Source organism: Podarcis erhardii (genome assembly GCF_964252035.2).
Source record: "Podarcis erhardii genome assembly, chromosome: 13".
Taxonomy (NCBI): domain Eukaryota; kingdom Metazoa; phylum Chordata; class Lepidosauria; order Squamata; family Lacertidae; genus Podarcis; species Podarcis erhardii.
Genome location: NC_138502.1, coordinates 42951488 through 42970811, shown reverse-complemented (window position 1 = coordinate 42970811; position 19324 = coordinate 42951488). Strand labels below are relative to the sequence as shown.

At 43.0% G+C, this 19324-nt stretch overlaps 2 protein-coding genes across 4 annotated transcripts in view; one reads left to right on the top strand and one right to left on the bottom strand.

Moving 5' to 3' along the window:
* Positions 1–8587, bottom strand: part of BRCA1 (BRCA1 DNA repair associated) — a 53064-nt gene extending 44477 nt beyond the window's left edge. For both annotated transcript variants that reach the window (XM_081837589.1, XM_081837590.1), the window contains exons 1-3: positions 8461–8587; positions 5677–5770; positions 84–137 (exon numbers count right to left, since the gene is read on the bottom strand). In XM_081837589.1, coding sequence (XP_081693715.1) covers positions 84–137; positions 5677–5756 — 134 coding nt within the window. In that variant the 5' untranslated portion in view covers positions 5757–5770; positions 8461–8587. The remainder of the gene's footprint in view (positions 1–83; positions 138–5676; positions 5771–8460) is intronic.
* Positions 8588–11758: 3171 nt separating this feature from the next.
* NBR1 (NBR1 autophagy cargo receptor) overlaps positions 11759–19324 on the top strand; it is a 28409-nt gene continuing 20843 nt past the window's right edge. Inside the window, exons 1-4 of one of the 2 annotated variants that reach the window (XM_081837690.1) lie at positions 11759–11903; positions 14353–14463; positions 17081–17143; positions 18267–18285. In XM_081837690.1, the coding sequence (XP_081693816.1) occupies positions 11781–11903; positions 14353–14463; positions 17081–17143; positions 18267–18285 (316 nt within the window). In that variant the 5' untranslated portion in view covers positions 11759–11780. Of the gene's footprint in view, positions 11904–11932; positions 11939–14351; positions 14464–17080; positions 17144–18266; positions 18286–19324 lie in introns of those variants that run through there. The other variant, XM_081837691.1, reaches the window with a different exon arrangement.

The following is a 19324-nucleotide window of genomic DNA, read 5'->3' as shown; positions in this document are numbered from 1 at the left end:
CCATGTAAGCAACATGGTTCTAGTAATTTCCATACAACTATTTCTTGAAACTTCTACATACAAAATCTGAAAAAAGGGCTTACCTGCAGAAGATGTGGGCACAGTTTGTTGAGACTGGCTCCTTCATTACCTCCAGGCTAGTAAAAAATATATATAAAGAATCAAAACTAGAAAACAAATACAATTCTCTTTATGTCCTCAAATAATAAAAGGGCCAATAGGCAAATTTTATAGAATAATAGCAGGTTTCAAAGATAAATCTGGCACATTTATAAGGAAATGAGGGAGAGATATAGGCCAGGAACCAGAAAGAGATTAATAGAGATGCCTATGAACTAAAATGCCACCTAAACTAATATCAGTGGATTCTAAAGAAATTGCTTTTAATATCCAATATCAATGTTACCCAGCACTACATAAATACATATATGTACACACAATTCAAAATGTAAGTAACAACTCACAATAATTGCTGGAGATGCAAAGCCTCAAAATCAGATTTTATGTAGATGTTTTGGGAAAGACCAAAAACAGTCATTTTGGAATATAATTCACATTGCAACCAATAAAATTACAGGATACTCATTATATATCCCTAAATCTCTGATTTCAACATATCTATAGGGCCAAGAAACAGGACTGAATTTGTTGACAGCCATTTTGTTGCAAAAAATGGAATAAAAGCAACTCTTCATCAATAGTATACTGATTTAACATAATCTAGTCAAGTATAACTATGATTAAAATGAAGTGCTTTAGATGAGTTTATAATGAACAACCAAACAAGGTTTTAGAACAATGGTCATTTCTAATTTTTTAGAATGATAGGCATCAAAATAATATACAAACCACAAAACACTTTTTCTTTATTGTAATTGTATACTTCTACACAAGCCAAACATGTAAAATTACTGTATTAATATTTTGTTTTAAAAAATAAAATGTAAAGCCATAGTATATTTTTGCATTTGATTAAGCAGAGTAAAAAAATAAAGCACCCAAACTACCCATTTCAAATATGGCATCCTCAATGCAATGTCTGTATAGGAACAGACTGCTCTATCATATTAACATGGAATCGGTTCTCTGCAAACACAAAAGAAGAATCTTGCAGCACCTTAAAACATAACAGATGCATGAATTGTACCCTCAGTTGACAGAGCTGTCCTTGCATAGAGATAGCCACCTAACCTCATAACTCATAACTCACCTAACCTAAACTCATTAACAGAGACATTAACCATGGGATTGTATCCAACTAAGACCAACTAACTTCAACGGCTGTACTCCGAGTAGAACTATCATGTGATACAACCCTGGGATTAGGCCCTGCAACAAATCTAGATGCCAATTCTGTCCCCATATTTACTCAGGCAACAGTCTACTGGCAGAAGCTCATAAATTCAAAAACTAAACAACACAAAACGATCATGAAACATGCCATTACCTGCCAACAATACTGTACATTCCTGGATGCCACGTTGGTGACTGGAGAAAGCAAAATGTCACTTAGAGAAGCATCTGGTATATTTTTCTTGAAGCTTGCATTTGCTTTAGTCTAGATTGTTTTATTTGATGTTTTACTGTGTTGTAAATCACTCTGAGATTTGTTCTTTAAGTTTCTAGCACTACCTATGTGGGTTATGTGGACCCCTTAGGGTCTGCAGACCACCAATTAGGAACCCCTCTCCTAGGCCACTCTGATACTGTCTTGAAAGTCAGTTCTTTAACAAACAAACAAAAAAAGCCAGCATGAAACTTCTGAACGTCTGTCAGCAAGTTTGATTCTAGCCATTTAGAACACAACTGAAGTTAAGGTTCTCTCTCTCCCGCTACATTAGGAAATCAGTAGAGCAAATTTAGATTGAGTTTTATGCCACATATTGCTATTGAAGTCACTCTGTTTATCTTGTATATATGTTTGAGCTTTGAATAGATGTCAAAGAGATAAACAACTACCTGACATTTAGAAGACATCTGAAGGCAGCCCTATTTAGAGAAGTTTTTAATGTGTGACATTTTAATGTATTTTAAATCTTTGTTGGAAGCCAACCAGAGTGGCTGGGGAAACCCGGCCAGATGGGCGGGGTACAAATAATACATCATCATCATCATCATCATCATCATCATTATTATTATTATTATTATTATTATTTCACAGGCTGTATTTTTTTTTTTTGCATTTCATGACCTTTTGGGCCCACTGTTTGCCTGCCCCCACCTCCTATAACCATTTATGTACACTGGTACCATGGGTTAAGAAATTAATTCATACTCAAGGTCCGTTCTTAACCTGAAACTGTTCTTAACCTGGGACACCACTTTGGCTAATGGGGCCTCCCACTGCCGCAGCATGATTTCAATTCTCATCCTGAAGCAAAGTTCTTAACCCGAGGTACTATTTCTGGGTTAGCAGAGACTGTAACCTGAAGCGTCTGTAATACAAGGTACCACTGTATATACTTCTGCTAACTAAACACCTGATGAAGTGGGCTGAAGTCCACAAAAGTTCATATCTGTTAATATTTAAAGTGCCATAAGGTTATTCCTTTAAGGGAGCTTGTAAGTGTAATACATCTGTGGACAACCCCCACCACCCCATCACAGTTGGTTCAGAATTAACTATTACTTCAGGCTCTTAAGAAAGATATTGGAAACACTGCCCATGATGATTTTTCGCTCTTTTGAAACAACCCAGCTTTAATAATAAATATCCATTTCAGGAACCATCTGCTCTTTTAGCAAAATGCTTAACACAGACATCCCACACACTTCCAGGTCATACTTACAAATTCCCAATTTGGTACTACTGCTGTATTTTTGGTACTGTATTGAATTATATCTTTTTGCAGTTGTCTGATAAAGGATAACAGAATGTCTTCTTGCTTTGATATAAAAATCAAGGGTATGGCTCAATTGTGACATAACATAATTTGGCCATCAGGAATGTGCTAGAAGGTCATGTGCCCATCCTCTCCTTGCATATACCAATTTCCTCTTCCATTTCATGTTTTGCATTATCTAGCATTTACTGTGATGTAACTGCAATAACCAGAATTTGACACATTAACTTCAAACCAGTTTTTGAATTCTGACTTGGAGATAACTCTGGTTATCAGTGACCACAGTCTGCTTGATTTGAAGATCATGGAAAACTGGTTGTTGCAAATCAGGAAGTGACCAGGTTTACCACACCTCAGTCTGATGCTCAGTCTTTGGTTTGTCCACAACATCTGAACTGAGCTTAATTGAACATCTTTGACAAGCTGCGTTGATTCTCAAAATCATAATAATATAATAACAATAATTTATTATTTATACCCCGCCCATCTGGCTGGGTTTCCCCAGCCACTCTGGGCAGCTCCCGACAGTACTAAAAGCACAATAAACCATCAAACATTAGAAACCTCCCTAAACAGGGCTGCCTTCAGATGTCTTCTAAAAGTCAGGTAGTTGTTTATTTCCTTGACATCTGATGGGAGCGCGTTCCACAGGGTGGGTGCCACAACCAAGAAGGCCCTCTGCCTGTAACCTCACTTCTCTCAGGGAGGGAACTGCCAGAAGGCCCTCGGAGCTGGACCTCAGTGTCCAGGCTGAATGATCGGGGTGGAGATGCTCCTTCAGGTACACTGGGCCGAGGCCATTTAGGGTTTTAAAGGTCAACACCAATACTTTGAATTGTGCTCGGAAACATACTGAGAGCCAATGTAGGTCTTTCAGGACCGGTGTTATATGGTCTCGGCAGCCACTCCTAGTCACCAGTCTAGCTGCCGTATTCTGGATTAGCTGCAGTTTCCGGCTCACCTTCAAAGGTAGCCCCACGTAGAGTGCATTGCAGTAGTCCAAGTGGGAGATAACTAGAGCATGCACCACTCTGGCAAGACAGTCCACGGCAGGTAGGGTCTCAGCTGCACACCAGATGGAGCTGGTAGACAACTGCCCTGGACACAGAATTGACCTGCACCTCCATGGACAGCTGTGAGTCCAAAATGACCCCTAGTCCTTCAGGGGCACAGTTACCCCATTCAGGACCAGGGAGTCCTCCACACCCGCTCTCCCCCGTGCCCGCATGACGGTACTTCTGTCTTGTCAGGATGACAAGTATCTGCTTGGTTTTATAAAACATTCTGGACCAAAACGATCTTCATTCAAAGATCCCATGAGAATACAATACACATAATAAAACAAGCATGAAGCATATTAGAGTGGTCTGATGCTAGGACTGCATTTTCTAGTGTAACACTTATGTCCTTGATTTTGGTGCCCCCAAGTGTTTGCTGCCGTGACAACAAGTATTTAGCACCAGCGTAGTGTTGCATGTCACCCCAATTTCCCAGCAGTGTGAGATGCCAGGGTTCCTAGGATTTAGTTTCCTTGGAATGAGGGATGGTGGAGACTGTAGTGTCTTTGTGACATATGGATTATTTACACACATGCAACCTGAGCCCAAGATTGAGGGGCTCACAGCATTAACACTCCAAGAGCTATTGCTTCTCCCAGTCACAACCTTGGACTCAAGCAGAAATCAAGCATGACTCTCTCTAGCTGCTGTTCTCTCATATACCACTCTGGCAATTGTCCCTCTCATCACCAGCCAGGTAAAGGAGAGGGCTCACTCATTTGTCCTCTGGTACAAAGCCACTTCCTTTGTTACACTTAACAACCATGCTTAGGCCCATTCACTCACCAAGAAGCTGGTCTGGCTACTTAACAATCAAATCCCCCATTAGATTTTAAGCCTTGCTGGGTCCAGGCCCCTAGCAATTGCAAGGGACTCAAGCATCATGCAAGCTGACCCACTCAAACTCAAAGCAGTGGGGGGGGGGGGAGAGGAAATCACCAGACCCAGACACCATTCTACAATGCAAAAATAGCAAACCCAACTCTTAGCTATGCACATCACTATGAATGCATATAGTATTTAACCATAGCTTTATATTCTACCTGACCAAAGCCTGCTATAACACATCTATACTAGAATCCTAAATGATTTTCAAGCTTATTTAACTGCTGCAAATTCCCATGCAATGAATCCTAGTAATTCTTTAAAGCAATTAGAGATCTCCAATAAAAAAATTCCTAGCATCTTCAGTGATATTTACAGCAATCCTCAGAGGACTCCTACGACAATTCAGCTGGTTCAAACCAATACTGCAAATGTGCCATAAGGAGATACAGGAGGTCAGAGACTGAAATAAGCCAAAGGAGGAACACATTCATATAAGGTCAATTTTGAACAATGTGGCACAAATACAGCAAGCTGGCAGGAGCATTCTATGAAAAAGCACTTCACACATACTATAAACTTTCAAGATAAAAAGCTTGATTGGGCAATGGAGATGTTCCTTCCCTGCTTCTTACTCATTTGCAACTGGCAGAAGGCTTACTGTGTTTTTTGTGGTGTTTGGATGTCATATATAAAACTAATAAAGAGTAATTGAGAAAAAAGAATCTGAAAGATACAGGCTCAGTTGAAACCTAACAGGAAATCATGAAGTTCACATTCTCTCATTTTCCCAGTCCTCTTTCACAAGATTGAAAGCTTCTGCTTTAGATGTTAAACTAACCATAGTTCCCTGTGACACCCATGTTTCAAAGAACAGTAGCTCTAATGATAGTCTTTAGATATTGTATTTTGAATCAGAAACCAAGGGGACACTAATTTTTTTTCCATACCATATTGGGCATTCCAAGTTCTTCTGCATAGCCAGCAATATACCACGAACCTCTGCAATGCTTGGAATGGAGGAATCCATAATGTCTTCTACACCTTCAAAAATTAAAATGCTTCATGTTAAAATAGGCTAGCATTCTAGGCCTAAACTACAGTTTCAGACCTAAGGTTCTATTAAATGGGTAGCCCAGACTGACTTGGAAATAAGGCCTATTGAGTTCAGAGGACTTTTACACCCACAGTAAGTGTGCAGATGAACCAGTAAGATTGACTTTTATTCTGCAAATCCAGTAACATTTCAGTTCAACCCATTGGCTACTTTTTGTTTAAAGTTACTCTCTGCTAAGTAGACAGACAACTGCAACCTTACAACCTGATCATATGTATGTTTCACTCACAGCATAATTACTTGCTATGTAGATATATGGTGAACAAACGAGGATCAGCAGGATCACTGGACACTTTTTCTCACAGAAGGATTATTGTTGCTATCAACATACCCTGAATGTTACTAATAACTTTTAATATCATGATTAAATGAATGATAATAAACATATACATTTGTTCCTATATAGTAGAAACCGTGTAGCACTGAAATATTCATCTTCAATAGAAGTGTGTTGCACTACAGACTACTCTTCTTTTTCCTTGTAACTAACACCCCTTTCTCTTATAAATGGATGAAGGGGTGGGGCAATGGCATCATTTTAAGCAGGGGTCAGCAAACTTTTTCAGCAGGGGGCCGGTCCACCGTCCCTCAGACCTTGTGGGGGGCCAGACTATATTTTGAAGGGAAAAAATGAACGAATTCCTGTGCCACAAATAACCCAGAGATGCATTTTAAATAAAAGGACACATTCTACTCATGTAAAAACACCAGGCAGGCCCCACAAATAACCCAGAGATGCATTTTAAATAAAAGGACACATTCTACTCATCTAAAAACATGCTGATTCCTGGATCGTCCGCGGGCTGGATTTAGAAGGCGACTGGGCCGGATCCGGCCCCCAGGCCTTAATTTGCCTACCCATGATGGTCAGGGGGTCCCTTTACCTTTAAGGATGCAGCAGGAAAGCCTGAGAAAGGTCACAAATACACCTAACCAGTTGCAGGGTAATGGAAAAGGCATGAATGCTGGCCGGAAGAAACTATGCGCCCCAGACCCCACCCTGTCTCACCTATTGGAGAAAACCGAAGCAAGAAAAACTTGGCTACCCACCATAAACAGAAGAGAAGTAAACACCCACTGATTCGGAAATCTATTGCTTGCCTGTCGCCTTCATTTAGCTTTAAGCACCAGGCAAAGACTTTCCTTTTTAACCTTTAACTCTCCGTGGCCTTTTAGGAGTGGGTGGGATGTTTTTAATGCACTGCAAGGGGTTGCACTAGATGACCCTCGGGGGTCCCTTCCCAAACTCTACAATTCTATGGTTAATACACTTCTCCCCCCCTCCAACCCCTGGGCTTTAATGTTGGTTTGTTTTGTTGCCCCAGGCGAGATAAAGCGGCTAACAAAAGTTATAAATAAAAATCTATTATTTATTTATTCAGTTTATATACCGCCCTATACCCGAAGGTCTCAGGGCGATTCACAGAACAAAATCAGAATGTACAATTCTTTCACCTTTGGTGGACATGCCCAAGGATTAAGGCTTTTTGGGAGATGATCTAGAATGAAATGAAAAAGGTCTTTTAAGTATACTTTCCTGAAGAAACCAGAGGCCTTTCTCCTGGGCATAGTCGGCCAATTGGTGCAAAAGAAGGATAGGACTTTCTTTATGTATGCTACAGCAGCAGCAAGAATACTTATTGCAAAGCATTGGAAGACGCAAGATCTACCTACCTTGGAAGACTGGCAGATGCAAGTGATGGACTATATGGAAATGGCGGAAATGACTGGCAGAATACGAGATCAAGGAGAAGAGTTGGTGGAAGAAGATTGGAAGAAATTGAAAATTTATTTACAAAAACATTGCAAAATTTTTGAATGTTGAGACATTGAAATGAGATGAAGGGGTTCTAGTAAAAAAAGGTTAAACAATAATATGAAAGAAGGGATTGATATTAGACGAAAATCGGGAAAGTATAATATGAGAAAGGAGTTATTTAAGGATAAAACTAATAAGAATGAATTTGCTAATTAATTTTAATTTGGAATACAAGAAAGGAAGGTGTGAGGAAGTCTGGAAAATAAGTTTATGAATGGTAAGAATTTGAAAAGAGGTTGTTGTTTTTACATGTTAACCTTTTAATCTTTTTCTTTTTTTTCTATGTTCTTTTTTTCCATTCTTTTTCGCTGTATGTTGTTTGTATTTTTGTGTTTTGTTATTTGTTGTATATGTAGTGTTTTTATTGTAAAACTTAATAAAATATCATTTTTTAAAAAAATCAGAATGTACAAACACAAAATAATCAAAATAAAAAACAGCAACCCAATAACAACCCACCCAAAAAAAGAAACACGTTTTAAAATAAATAAAATAGCCGCCATTTGACCGACATTGCTTCATGAAGCGAGTCCTTGGTTTTAATTTAGGAAAACACCGCTGGGCCCCCGACCTTCTTTTAAAAACTGGGCGCAATTCCGAGTCTTCAAGACACACAAGACCCGCAACTCGCCCTTCCCATTTCACAAGCTTTCCCCGTCCGCTCAGATAACTCTCTTTTTCAAGCCACGTTGACTAACTGCGCCCCGAAAGGAATTTCCCCCGCCGGCTACCCGGACGCTGTTAGCCTTCTCTCGCCGCCGCTTCCCCCCCCCCTAAAAAACCCCCATTTAAAGTTACCTCAAGAGAAACGCCAAACCCCGTTTCGCTCTCTTCCCTCACGCTTAATGTCCCCTCAGTCAGTCGTCACGCGCGCGCGCGCTCTCGTCCTCTAACCGTCTCTCTGGCCCTTTTTTCGCGCCTTCTTTCAGAACCGTCCCCTAGGCAACCTGTTCGCCAACCAATCATCTCCTCGCTTCCGCATCCGTCGCGATCACGTGAACCAGAACGCCACTCTTCCCACTCACCCACTCTATCACTCTCTCCCCAATTGGCCGCGCGGGGAATGACAGCAGAGGGAATCGCGCTGTGTTTAACCTCAATTTCTGAGCAACGATTAAGGGAGGCTAAGCTGCTTTATCGGCTCAGTACTGTCTACACCAGGCGTCAGCAAACTTTTTCAGCAGGGGGCTGGTCCACTGTCCCTCAGACCTTGTGGAGGGGCCGGACTATATTTTTTTGCATAGCAGACACACATAACATGATTTGCAATATACTGCCAGGTCAAAAATAGGAACCCAATATAATGATATGGATTTCAAACCGGTTTTGGATGCTGCATCGATATAATCATCCAGCCCTAATCATGGCAAGCAAAAATGTGGAAGTCTGATAACCAGAGTTAACTTTCATTCTATATATAAACTTTGAAAATTCATCTACTTTTTTTTCTGCGTTGTTCAGTGTATTTCAACCATCAAAGATCCAACTCACCATGGCTTCCACATCAGCCCATGTGGTATTAGATGAATCTGACACAAGTAAGCTCTGTGTGTCACCTTGGAAGGTCACACTGAGATTTACCTGTGGATCCATGCCGCAGGACTACGGAAAGAAAATGAAAGCAATTAAAATCTAAACTGCTTGGATGCTTTAAAGTGAATGCAACCACCCCCAGAAAAAGAGGTGCTGGGGCTCTGGTTTACTTGAATGTTTTTCTTACTGCTCCTGAAGCCCTCCCAATTCCACCCTGTCCCCCCTGCCAGCCAGCCAAGCACCATGATTCCCCAGTGCTTAGGCAATAACACTTGTATCTACTCATAGCTTCTCTTTTAATATTTTAACAAATTCTTATGCCCCACAAATAACCCACAGATGCCTTTTAAATAAAAGCACACATTCTACTCATGTAAAAACACACTGATTCCAGGACCGTCCGTGGGCCAGATTTAGAAGGCGATTGGGCTGGATCCGGCCCCCCAGACCTTGGTTTGCCTACCCATGGTCTACACGGACTGGCAGCCGCTCTCTCAGCCGTATCCTTGCCAAGAAAACTTCATGGACAAAGACAACAGGCATATTTATTTTTACTTATTATTAGTTACAGATAGGTAGCCGTGTTGGTCTGCCATAGTCAAAACAAAACAAATTCCTTCCAGTAGCACCTTAAAGACCAACTAAGTCAGTTCTTGGTATGAGCTTTCGTGTGCATGCACACTTCTTCAGATACACTGGAGTGTATCTGAAGAAGTGTGCATGCACACGAAAGCTCATACCAAGAACTGACTTAGTTGGTCTTTAAGGTGCTACTGGAAGGAATTTGTTTTGTTTTTACTTATTATTATTAATGTTTACGATTTGAATGGAGGCCGAGAGGGAGCACTGGTATAAGCTTTCCTCCCCCTCCCCCCCGCCAAAAAAAGCGGGAAACTTATTTCTGGTTCACCCCTATTAATTCTTCGTCCACCTTCGGGGTGTTAAGTTTTAAGAGGATGCGAGGAACAAGCTGTCACTTCCGGCTCTTTGGGCGAGACTACAACTCCCATGAAGGGATGCGGGTGGCGCTGTGGGTAAAACCTCAGTGTCTAGGACTTGCCGATCGTATGGTCGGCAGTTCGAATCCCCGCAGCAGGGTGAGCTCCCGTCATTTGGTCCCAGCTCCTGCCCACCTAGCAGTTCGAAAGCACTCTTAAGTGCAAGTAGATAAATAGGTACCGCTTTGTAGCGGGAAGGTAAACGGCGTTTCCGTGTGCTGCGCTGGTGCTGGCTCGCCAGAGCAGCTTCGTCACGCTGGCCACGTGACCCGAAAGTGTCTTCGAACAGCGCTGGCTCACGGCCTCTAGAGCGAGATGAGCACGCAACCCTAGAGTCGGACACGACTGGCCCGTACGGGCAGGGGTACCTTTACCTTACAACTCCCATGATGCCCATCCCTCATTGTTGGGACGGGAAATAGACGCCTCCCTTACAGAAGCGTCGCGTTGGAAGGGATCCTGTGGGTCATCTAGTCTAGTCCAACCCGCTGTAATGCAGGAATATAACCCACTTGTTGGTATTGTCTGCCCGTTCTGTCTGTGTAGCCTGACTTAGTTGAACTACGAAAAGGAAAGGAAACTCCCGTGAAAACACTGTGGAAGTGGTGGTGGGAAGTCAGTTTCTTTCTGAAGGTGCGTCTCCACCCGCATCGTTCAGCCCGGACACTGAGGTCCAGCTCCGAGGGCCTTCTGGCGGTTCCCTCATTGGGAGAAGTGAGGTTGCAGGGAACCAGGCAGAGGGCCTTCTAGGTCGTGGCGCCCGCCCTTTGGAACGCCCTCCCATCAGATGTCAAGGAAATAAACAATACCTGACATTTAGAAGACATCTCAAGGCAGCCCTGTTTAGGGAAGCTTTTAATGTTTAATGGGCGGGGTATAAATAATAAATAATAAATTATTATTATTATTATTATTATTATTATTATTAATAACAACAATAATAAATATTTTATAGAATCATAGAATCATAGAGTTGGAAGAGACCACAAGGGCCATCGAGTCCAACCCCCTGCCAAGCAGGAAACACCATCAGAGCACTCCTGACATATGGTTGTCAAGCCTCTGCTTAAAGACCTCCAAAGAGGGAGACTCCTCCTTCTTTATAATTATAATTATTATAATTATTATTATAATTTATTATAATAAATATTATAATAATTATAATTATTATTATAATATAATAATTAATACAAATAATAATTAAATAATTAATAATATTTCTTGTTGTTGTTATTGCTATTAGCCCCGCCTTCTTCCCTAAGGGCTCCAGGCCGCTTTTACGTCACCCCCCGGAAACGCACTTGAAGGCGCGCGGGCAAGGCGGCGGGGGGGGGGGTGGAAAGCAAAATGGCATCTTCCCTCGCAAACCCGGAAATGCCATCTCGGGGCGATCGAATGCGTCACGCCCCCTTCGGCCGCCGCCGCCGCCGCCGCTGTTGTGGTTCCCAGGCCCTCCCCCTGCCCACCAACCCCGCCTACCCGGGCCGCCCAATGGAATGAAGAGAGCGGCGTGAGCGGCGCTGGGCGGCGTCCAATCACCTCCCGGCAGCCGCTGTTGCGAGGGCCTCAGCCTCGGCTGGAGCCGCCATGTTTTTCCCCCACGTCACAGCGCGGGGCGGGCGCGAGGAGGTGCGGAGAGAAGGGGCCGCCGGAGCGTTCGCTGTCGAGACAGCTGCGGGCGCAGCTCCCAGGGGACCCGGCGGCGCGACGGTAAGGGCCGCTCTGTCGTGAGGCGGCGGCGCGACTCGAAGGAGGCAGGGTCGCTTCGGTGGGCTGGGGACTGCGGAGGGGAGAGCAGTCCATACTCCCCCCCCCCTTCTGTAAACAACAACAACCCCCACACTATGGTCTTTGTGGTTATGATGGGGTTAGTTTCTCTCTCGTGCCCGGTGGCGAGTAAAAAAGATTGTCTCTCTGAGGCGACGGTGGGGGGGGGGGAGCCCAAGTTGCTTCCCTGCCTTCATTTCTGCACCTTTTAAATATGTTCTTGGGGGGGGGGGAGAGTTACTTTGTGTTTTTATTTTGTGTTTCGGTATCGTGTTTTTATTCTGTGAACCACCCCGAGATCTACGGACGAAGGGCAGTATACGATTTTAGATATTATTATTATTATTATTATTATTAATAAAATTTCACAGCTGGGTGAGTATTCTAGCATCGCCTCTCCTGCTGCCTGCCAACCTAGTTCAAATGCAGCCCAGAAACACCATGGAAGCCGAAAGGGATGTTTAGTGGTGGTAGGCTCGATATAGATATAGATATAGACAGTGGCGTAGCGTGGGTTGTCAGCACCCGGGGCAAGGCAAGTAATTTGCGCCCCCTAACCCATGGATTTGCCCTAACCCCAGATGTTGCGCCCGGTGCGGCCGGCCCCCCCTGCACCCCCCACGCTACGCCACTGGATATAGATATAGATATATGTGTGTGTGTGTGTGTGTGATGTATGTATATGTGTACATATGTGTGTGTATATATATATATATATATATATATATATATATATATGAATGAATATGTGTGCGTATATATATATATTCATATACATATATATATGTGTGTGTATGTATGTGTATATATATATATATATATATATATATATATATATATATGAATATGTGTCTGTGTATATATATATACATATACATACATATATGTACATATACACATATACATATATATATATATATATATATATATATATACACACACACACACACACACACCCAAAAAATATATCTCCCATTTCCTAATACGTGGCTAATGCTGCTTGATCCTAATGCCCCCAAGCACTGCTTGTCTCAGTTATGGTCTTGGAGTTTTCTCCCATCAGGCAAGTACTGTATAGTGTGTGGCAGTTGCGGCCTTTAAACTCAGGGTTGTTGGTGTTGTTTTCGCTTCAGGGCAATCTCTCGCCAACACAGGCAACTAGGTCAGTTGGGTAGCCGAGTTTCCGGTATGCTCCCTGTAAGAATGCAATTTCCTGTGCCCAGGGATTTACTCCCAAGATGGTTCCCCCTCGGGAATCTTTGTAGTGTTCCAGTTAAAACATCATCTGTACCTGCATTGTTGTATCTGTATTTCAGCTATTGCAGGACTTCTCTCCACCCCTTTTATCTTAGCTGTGTCATTTGTTTAACAGGTTGGGCTTCAGTCTGTGGGTCATATAACCTGTAATTGGGTTGTGTATGAACTAAGTAGTACAGTCTGTGCTCAACAGGGTTGAGGGGAGGGCAAAGGAGAGGGCCATTGTCGAAACAGATGATATGAAGAGAAAAACAATAGCAAGAACGTCAACAGAGGTAGATGTACATAAACCCCAATGAAATCTGGTGTTAGAAAGTGTTTAAATAGTGGGTTGATGGCTGGAGTAAAAGGCATTTCTGATCTTGGAAACAGTTGGCATAACACAGTAGTATTTTACAAAATGTTCATTATTTGCATTAGCAAGACACGGCTCTTGTTGTTGAAATCCCTGTTTTTCAGTTGTAATTAATCTGAATTTCTTAAAAGTGTAGTTGGATTTGTTTATTTTTAAATAAGATGAGGTACTGGGTGGACATGATTACAGGAGTAAGAAATGTTAGTGGGTGGTGTTTAGTAAACTACTGTATATGGTCTAGTTTGTTTATGACGTTAGGAAAATTAGAGTCAGGTGACTGGAAGCACTAAATCATGCAAACAGCTGTTGAGAGATTATCTAGAATGAATCTGGGCGGTGTCTGTAAAAAAAGAAAATAAATTGAGTGAGTGGCAATACCTAAATACTGGGCTGTTTAAAACCAAATAGCTTGGTGTAAAACCAACTTTTTCTCTTGATAGCCTCACTTGAGACAGAATAAGTGTGTTACTTTATTATTTTACACTACATACAACTTTTCAAAAGTTATTTACAAGTAAATCAACCCAGTCAAAGTTCACTGTTGTAATATTAAAAGAGAAGCTATGAGCAGATACAAGTGTTATTGCCTAAGCACTGGGGAATCATGGTGCTTGGCTGGCTGGCAGGGGGGACAGGGTGGAACTGGGAGGGCTTCAGGAGCAGTAAGAAAAACATTCAAGTAAACCAGAGCCCCAGCACCTCTTTTTCTGGGGGTAGTTGCATTCACTTCAAAGCATCCAAGCAGTTTAGATTTTAATTGCTTTCATTTTCTTTCCGTAGTCCTGCGGCATGGATCCACAGGTAAATCTCAGTGTGACCTTCCAAGGTGACACACAGAGCTTCCTTGTGTCAGATTCATCTAATACCACATGGGCTGATGTGGAAGCCATGGTGAGTTGGATCTTTGATGGTTGAAATACACTGAACAACGCAGGCAAAAAAGTAGATGAATTTTCAAAGTTTATATATAGAATGAAAGTTAACTCTGGTTATCAGACTTCCACATTTTTGCTTGCCATGATTAGGGTTGGATGATTATATTGACGTAGCATCCAAAACTGGTTTGAAATCCATATCATTATATTGGGTTCATATTTTTGACCTGGCAATATATTGCAAATCATGTTGTGTGTGTCTGCTATGCAAAATTAAGTGGGGAAAAACTGTGAAGCTAGCCGGTGCTTCTACATGGCTCCATCCTTATTTTAGACATTGTGATATGTTGGTATATCACAATGTTTAGCTGGTGATATATAGTGATATTGAAAACCAGATATCACCCACCCCTAGCCATGATAAGCTTGCCACTGCCTTCTGGCAAGCATGATAAACCCCAGACCCTTCTTCCCAATTAGGATCTGCAGAGGTGAGTGAGAATTGTCTGGCTTTTGATTCCCACCGCTTACCAACTCTTGAGATAGGAAAGAATACTAAAGGCTGTTTGGCTGCTGCCCTGCTGACATGGCTGAAGTGCCTCAGCCACACAGTGGCCAACCCAGCAACCCCTCATCAAAACTTTCCCATTTCAAACCTAATGTATCAGATTGTCCCTGACCTTGTGTGGAGACTCAGTGACAAGGAAGGGGCAACACCACTTTCAGCTTGCTTACCAAGGTTTGCCAAAGATGGTGAGTCCCTGGTGATGGTAGCCATAAGTGTAAGTTGAGTTCCCATTTCTGAATGTCATTTGTGTTCTGTAAGCTCCATGGGAACAAACAAATGAGGCCTGGCACACAGGAACTTGGTAGTAGCTTCATCAGGAGCTAGATGAGGATTGAGCTGCAATCCAACAGGATGGACTTTTATTTGAAGGGAGAACCTGCTAGAAAGCAGAGCTCATTGCTCAGATCTGCTTGAAATACAGTGCTACCTTGGTTTAAGAACAGCTTAGTTTATGAACAACTTGGGTTAAAGAATGCTGCAAACCCGGAAGTAGGTGTTTTGTTTTGTGAATTTTGCCTCGGAAGCAGAACACGTTCCGCTTCCTGTTGAGTGTGTTCCATTTGTAAATTGAGTCCCCCGCTGCTATGGGAAAGCACGCCTTGGTTTAGGAACGGACTTCCAGAACGGATTAAGTTCATAAACCAAAGTACCACTGTAGATGAGCAACTAGTACTGAAAATGGCAGGAAGTGCACAGATCTCTGCAGTTCTACTGCTGAAAGAGAAGCCTGGCTGAATGTAAACCCAGTGTTGCTGTCTGCCACAAAGTAAAATAATTGCCCACTTACTCTGCCTCTTGGCCGAAGGATAGTTTGGCTGGATTTTATCGTGAGCTTGCTTTGCCCTTTGTACACAGGTGTTTACCTTGCTTGTACACTACTGGCTTGCAGTGCGTGGAGCATTACATGATTGGTGCAAGGTACATTTTCTCTGGAGAGTCTGGCAAATATTTTTGGAATATTACTTAGTCCTCAGATTCTCTGGAATTTCATACTGGGTGCAGAATTAAGCACTCTTGAGAATCTACTATTATTTCTACTGCCTTGCTTCTAGCCCTAATGGCTGCAAGGATAGACTTAAAAGCATGTGAGCAGCATCTGATGAAATCCTGGGCACTGGGGGCAGGGAGGATGGGCTGCTAAGCAAACTGTCCAGTGGTCAGCTCTTCCTCCCATCGCCTGCAGAAGCTCCGTCCAGGCAGCCAAGCTGGCTGGCACTGCCACTGCCATGCAGCCCTGTACCACCAGGGCGGCTCCAGCGACACACCTCCACACACCTTTGCTTGCTTGCTTACCCCGTAAATATTATTATTAGTCATAGTATTATTAGTGTTTGTATTGTTTTGTGCCCCCAGAAGCTGAGCGCGCACGTGGAGGTAGCTGGTGGAAGGACAAAAATCCTCTTCCCTCTCTTTCTCTCTCCTTTCCCACCAACATTTCTCCTCTTGTTCTCCCTCCAAGCCAGGCCATTGGCGAAATAGTTGTAATAATAATCTTCCTCCCGCCACCGCCGCCCTGGTGCCGCTGTGGGCGGGAGAGCAGAGCAGACATGTTCGCTCTGCCTACCCGCTTAACGAAAAGCGGTGACGGCTCTTTGTCTAGGCAGGGAGGAAGCCTGTTTCACACCACCGGTGCCAGCCCTTCGGCAAATGAGGCAGGCGGCAAACCGAGAAGGGGGGTGGGGAGGACGACTACTTTCCCCCCTCGCCTCTTCTTCCAGTCCCCCCCCCCCGGTGCTGCTTCTCTAGAGCCGCCATCGGCCGTTCTCTGCATATTGAACTTGCTGCCCTTTTCTCCATGGGGCGATTGTGGGTCTGTGTGTGTGTGTGTGTGTTGGGGGGTGGCTGAAGGATGAGCAGCTTGGTGGTGTGTGAGCTTGTTTGTTGAGGAGCCTTCCCCACCCCGCTTTAATGCACACTATTTAATTTTATTATGCCTGCCCTTCCCCAGCCCCATTCTTCCCAGTGTGCGTAGGAATTCGTTCACTCCCCCCCCCCACAAGGTCTGAAAAAATTTGCTGACCCCAGGCATAGCAGCTTAGTTCACTGCACTTCCATTCTCTTGCAGGTGAAAGTCTCATTTGAACTGAATGATATCCAGATCAAGTACCTAGATGAGGATCAAGACGAGGTACATTATCTCCACAGTTCCTGTGTAGGGTCTGTTTTAAATGTGAAAGTTTGGGGAGGAAGGTTTACGGAGTCTGACACCATCAATTCCCTATAAAGAAACTTTCATCTCTTACAAAATAGCTTCCTTTCTCATCAGTGCACGCTTGTTCTGTATTGGGTAATATTTAGTCTTTGGGTTTTCTCAGTCGTGAAGCCTGTTTTAACAGAATGGGGATTCAAAGGAGTCTGAGAATAATTATCCTGAAACAAAATTTGCCTACAACAGGACTGGGGAACATGTAGCTCTCCAGGTGCAGTTGAACCACAACGCTCCTTCAGCCCTAGAACATAATGTCCAGTGGTTGGGGATGATGAGAGTTGTAGTCTTAAAACATCTGCTGTGATATTCCTGTTGCATAAGGTGTACTGGCTCTTTTCCACTGTATGACATTTTCTGTCTACATTGGATCAGTTGCACGTCACAAACCGAACACCACCCTCTAATGCCAATAGGCCTGGTCTTGCTTATCCCAGGAGAAGGGAGATGAGTTCTTCATTTTTACCGGAAGTCAGTCTGTTTGTGTTCAGTGCATTCTGGTACCTGCCTCTCCACATTTCTCCGTTGCTGAGAACTGACATGCAAAATTCCAAAATGAGGAAATCTTGCTGGGCTGAGGAGAGGCTGGGTCTCCTCTTGTAAGTTATTAAGCTAATTGGTGTCATTGTCATTGTGCAGAGAACTTCAGAAGTGAAGTCTGTAACAGTCCTGCCCAAGAAGAGTGTTGTGGATTATGAAAAGCTTTTCTGTGTTGGGTTAGTGGGAGATTTGCAGCGTATAAAACTTGAATAAAGTCTGTCTGGTGTGTATCTGTTGCCCTGGGTCTAATCTCCTGAATCATAGCCTGGGTGGAGTTACTGGGCTGAACAGTGCCTTAAAATATGAACCTACTTTGTAGGGTGGTAAGGAGAAGGGAAGCAAGCTAGTGATATGAAGGAGAGTGGCTAGAAACAATGTGAGTGGTGACAGAAGCCAGGCAACTGCTCTGAAATCCTGGATGAGAAATCCCCTTTTAATTTTAGGGTGGTGAATGTGACCAGCAACAGGGAATAAGCCTTCATTTGTGCTTGATTTCTTTTCACAGGTGTCTGTCAATACCGCAGGTGAGTTTCTGTTGCTTGCTTTTAACATCTGATGAGGATTATCAGGTATACATTTCTCTGAATAAAGCCTGCATTTTTATATCCTGTAGGGGGAAATTTGGGTACAAATAGTATTGCACTTTTTATGCACAGGAGAACATGCCTCACTTTCACCACATAAAGAAGTCTGCATTTAGTGAAGTTGTAGGGTTTTCCTAGCAGTTCTTCTGTACACATAGGAAGTAGCCTTTCTCACTGCAGTGTTCCTGGTTCCCTTTATGTAATTATACTTAAGACTAGCAACCAAAGATTTAACTGGCTTGCTCAAATTAAAATGTCATCCAGTTCCTGCTCTACTACTTTGGGCTCTCCACACAGCCTTTTTTTTTACTGCCTGTCTTTCCTATACCCTTCCTTGCTGACTTTGCATCTCTGACTCCACTCCGCTCATACAAAACAGTTGATTCCTTTCTGTTCAATGACATCACAGCAGCACAGCCAGTAGCAAATGAGACCAGGACTTGCAGGCAATAGGCAAGTGTCAGGTTTTTTGTTTAGTCTCTTAGCATCCTATAACATTTTTTATGCCCTTGTGAGTCAGTTAGGCTCAAGTATTTACACTGTTCAAGGTCTGATAGTGCCAAATGCTTGGCTTTTAATAAACATTAGAATTGAATTAGAGCTGGAGACCGGAAATGGCCAGACCCAAGTATGTATTAGCAATCGTGGGAGGTGTGACGTACTCGCTTACAAGCACCAGTAGTTAGCATAGGTAAACACTAATTAAATTAGGCAGATTTATGAAGTTGGCTAGGATTACTGTCCTGATACACAATCAACAAGTGTTAATTGAAACGTCTAATTCTACTGGCTGCCAGTTTAAAGCATCGAAGGGTATATTGTTGCTGCTGCTGCTATGGAATAACCTGGCATGTTTTGCTGCTGCGAACTTCCTCCATTGTAGACTCCAGCTTGTATGTATGCGTAAACAAACCATGTATCATAAAGACACCCCAGACGGCACTGTGTCTTATTCTCAAAAGGAAACATGGACCTTGGT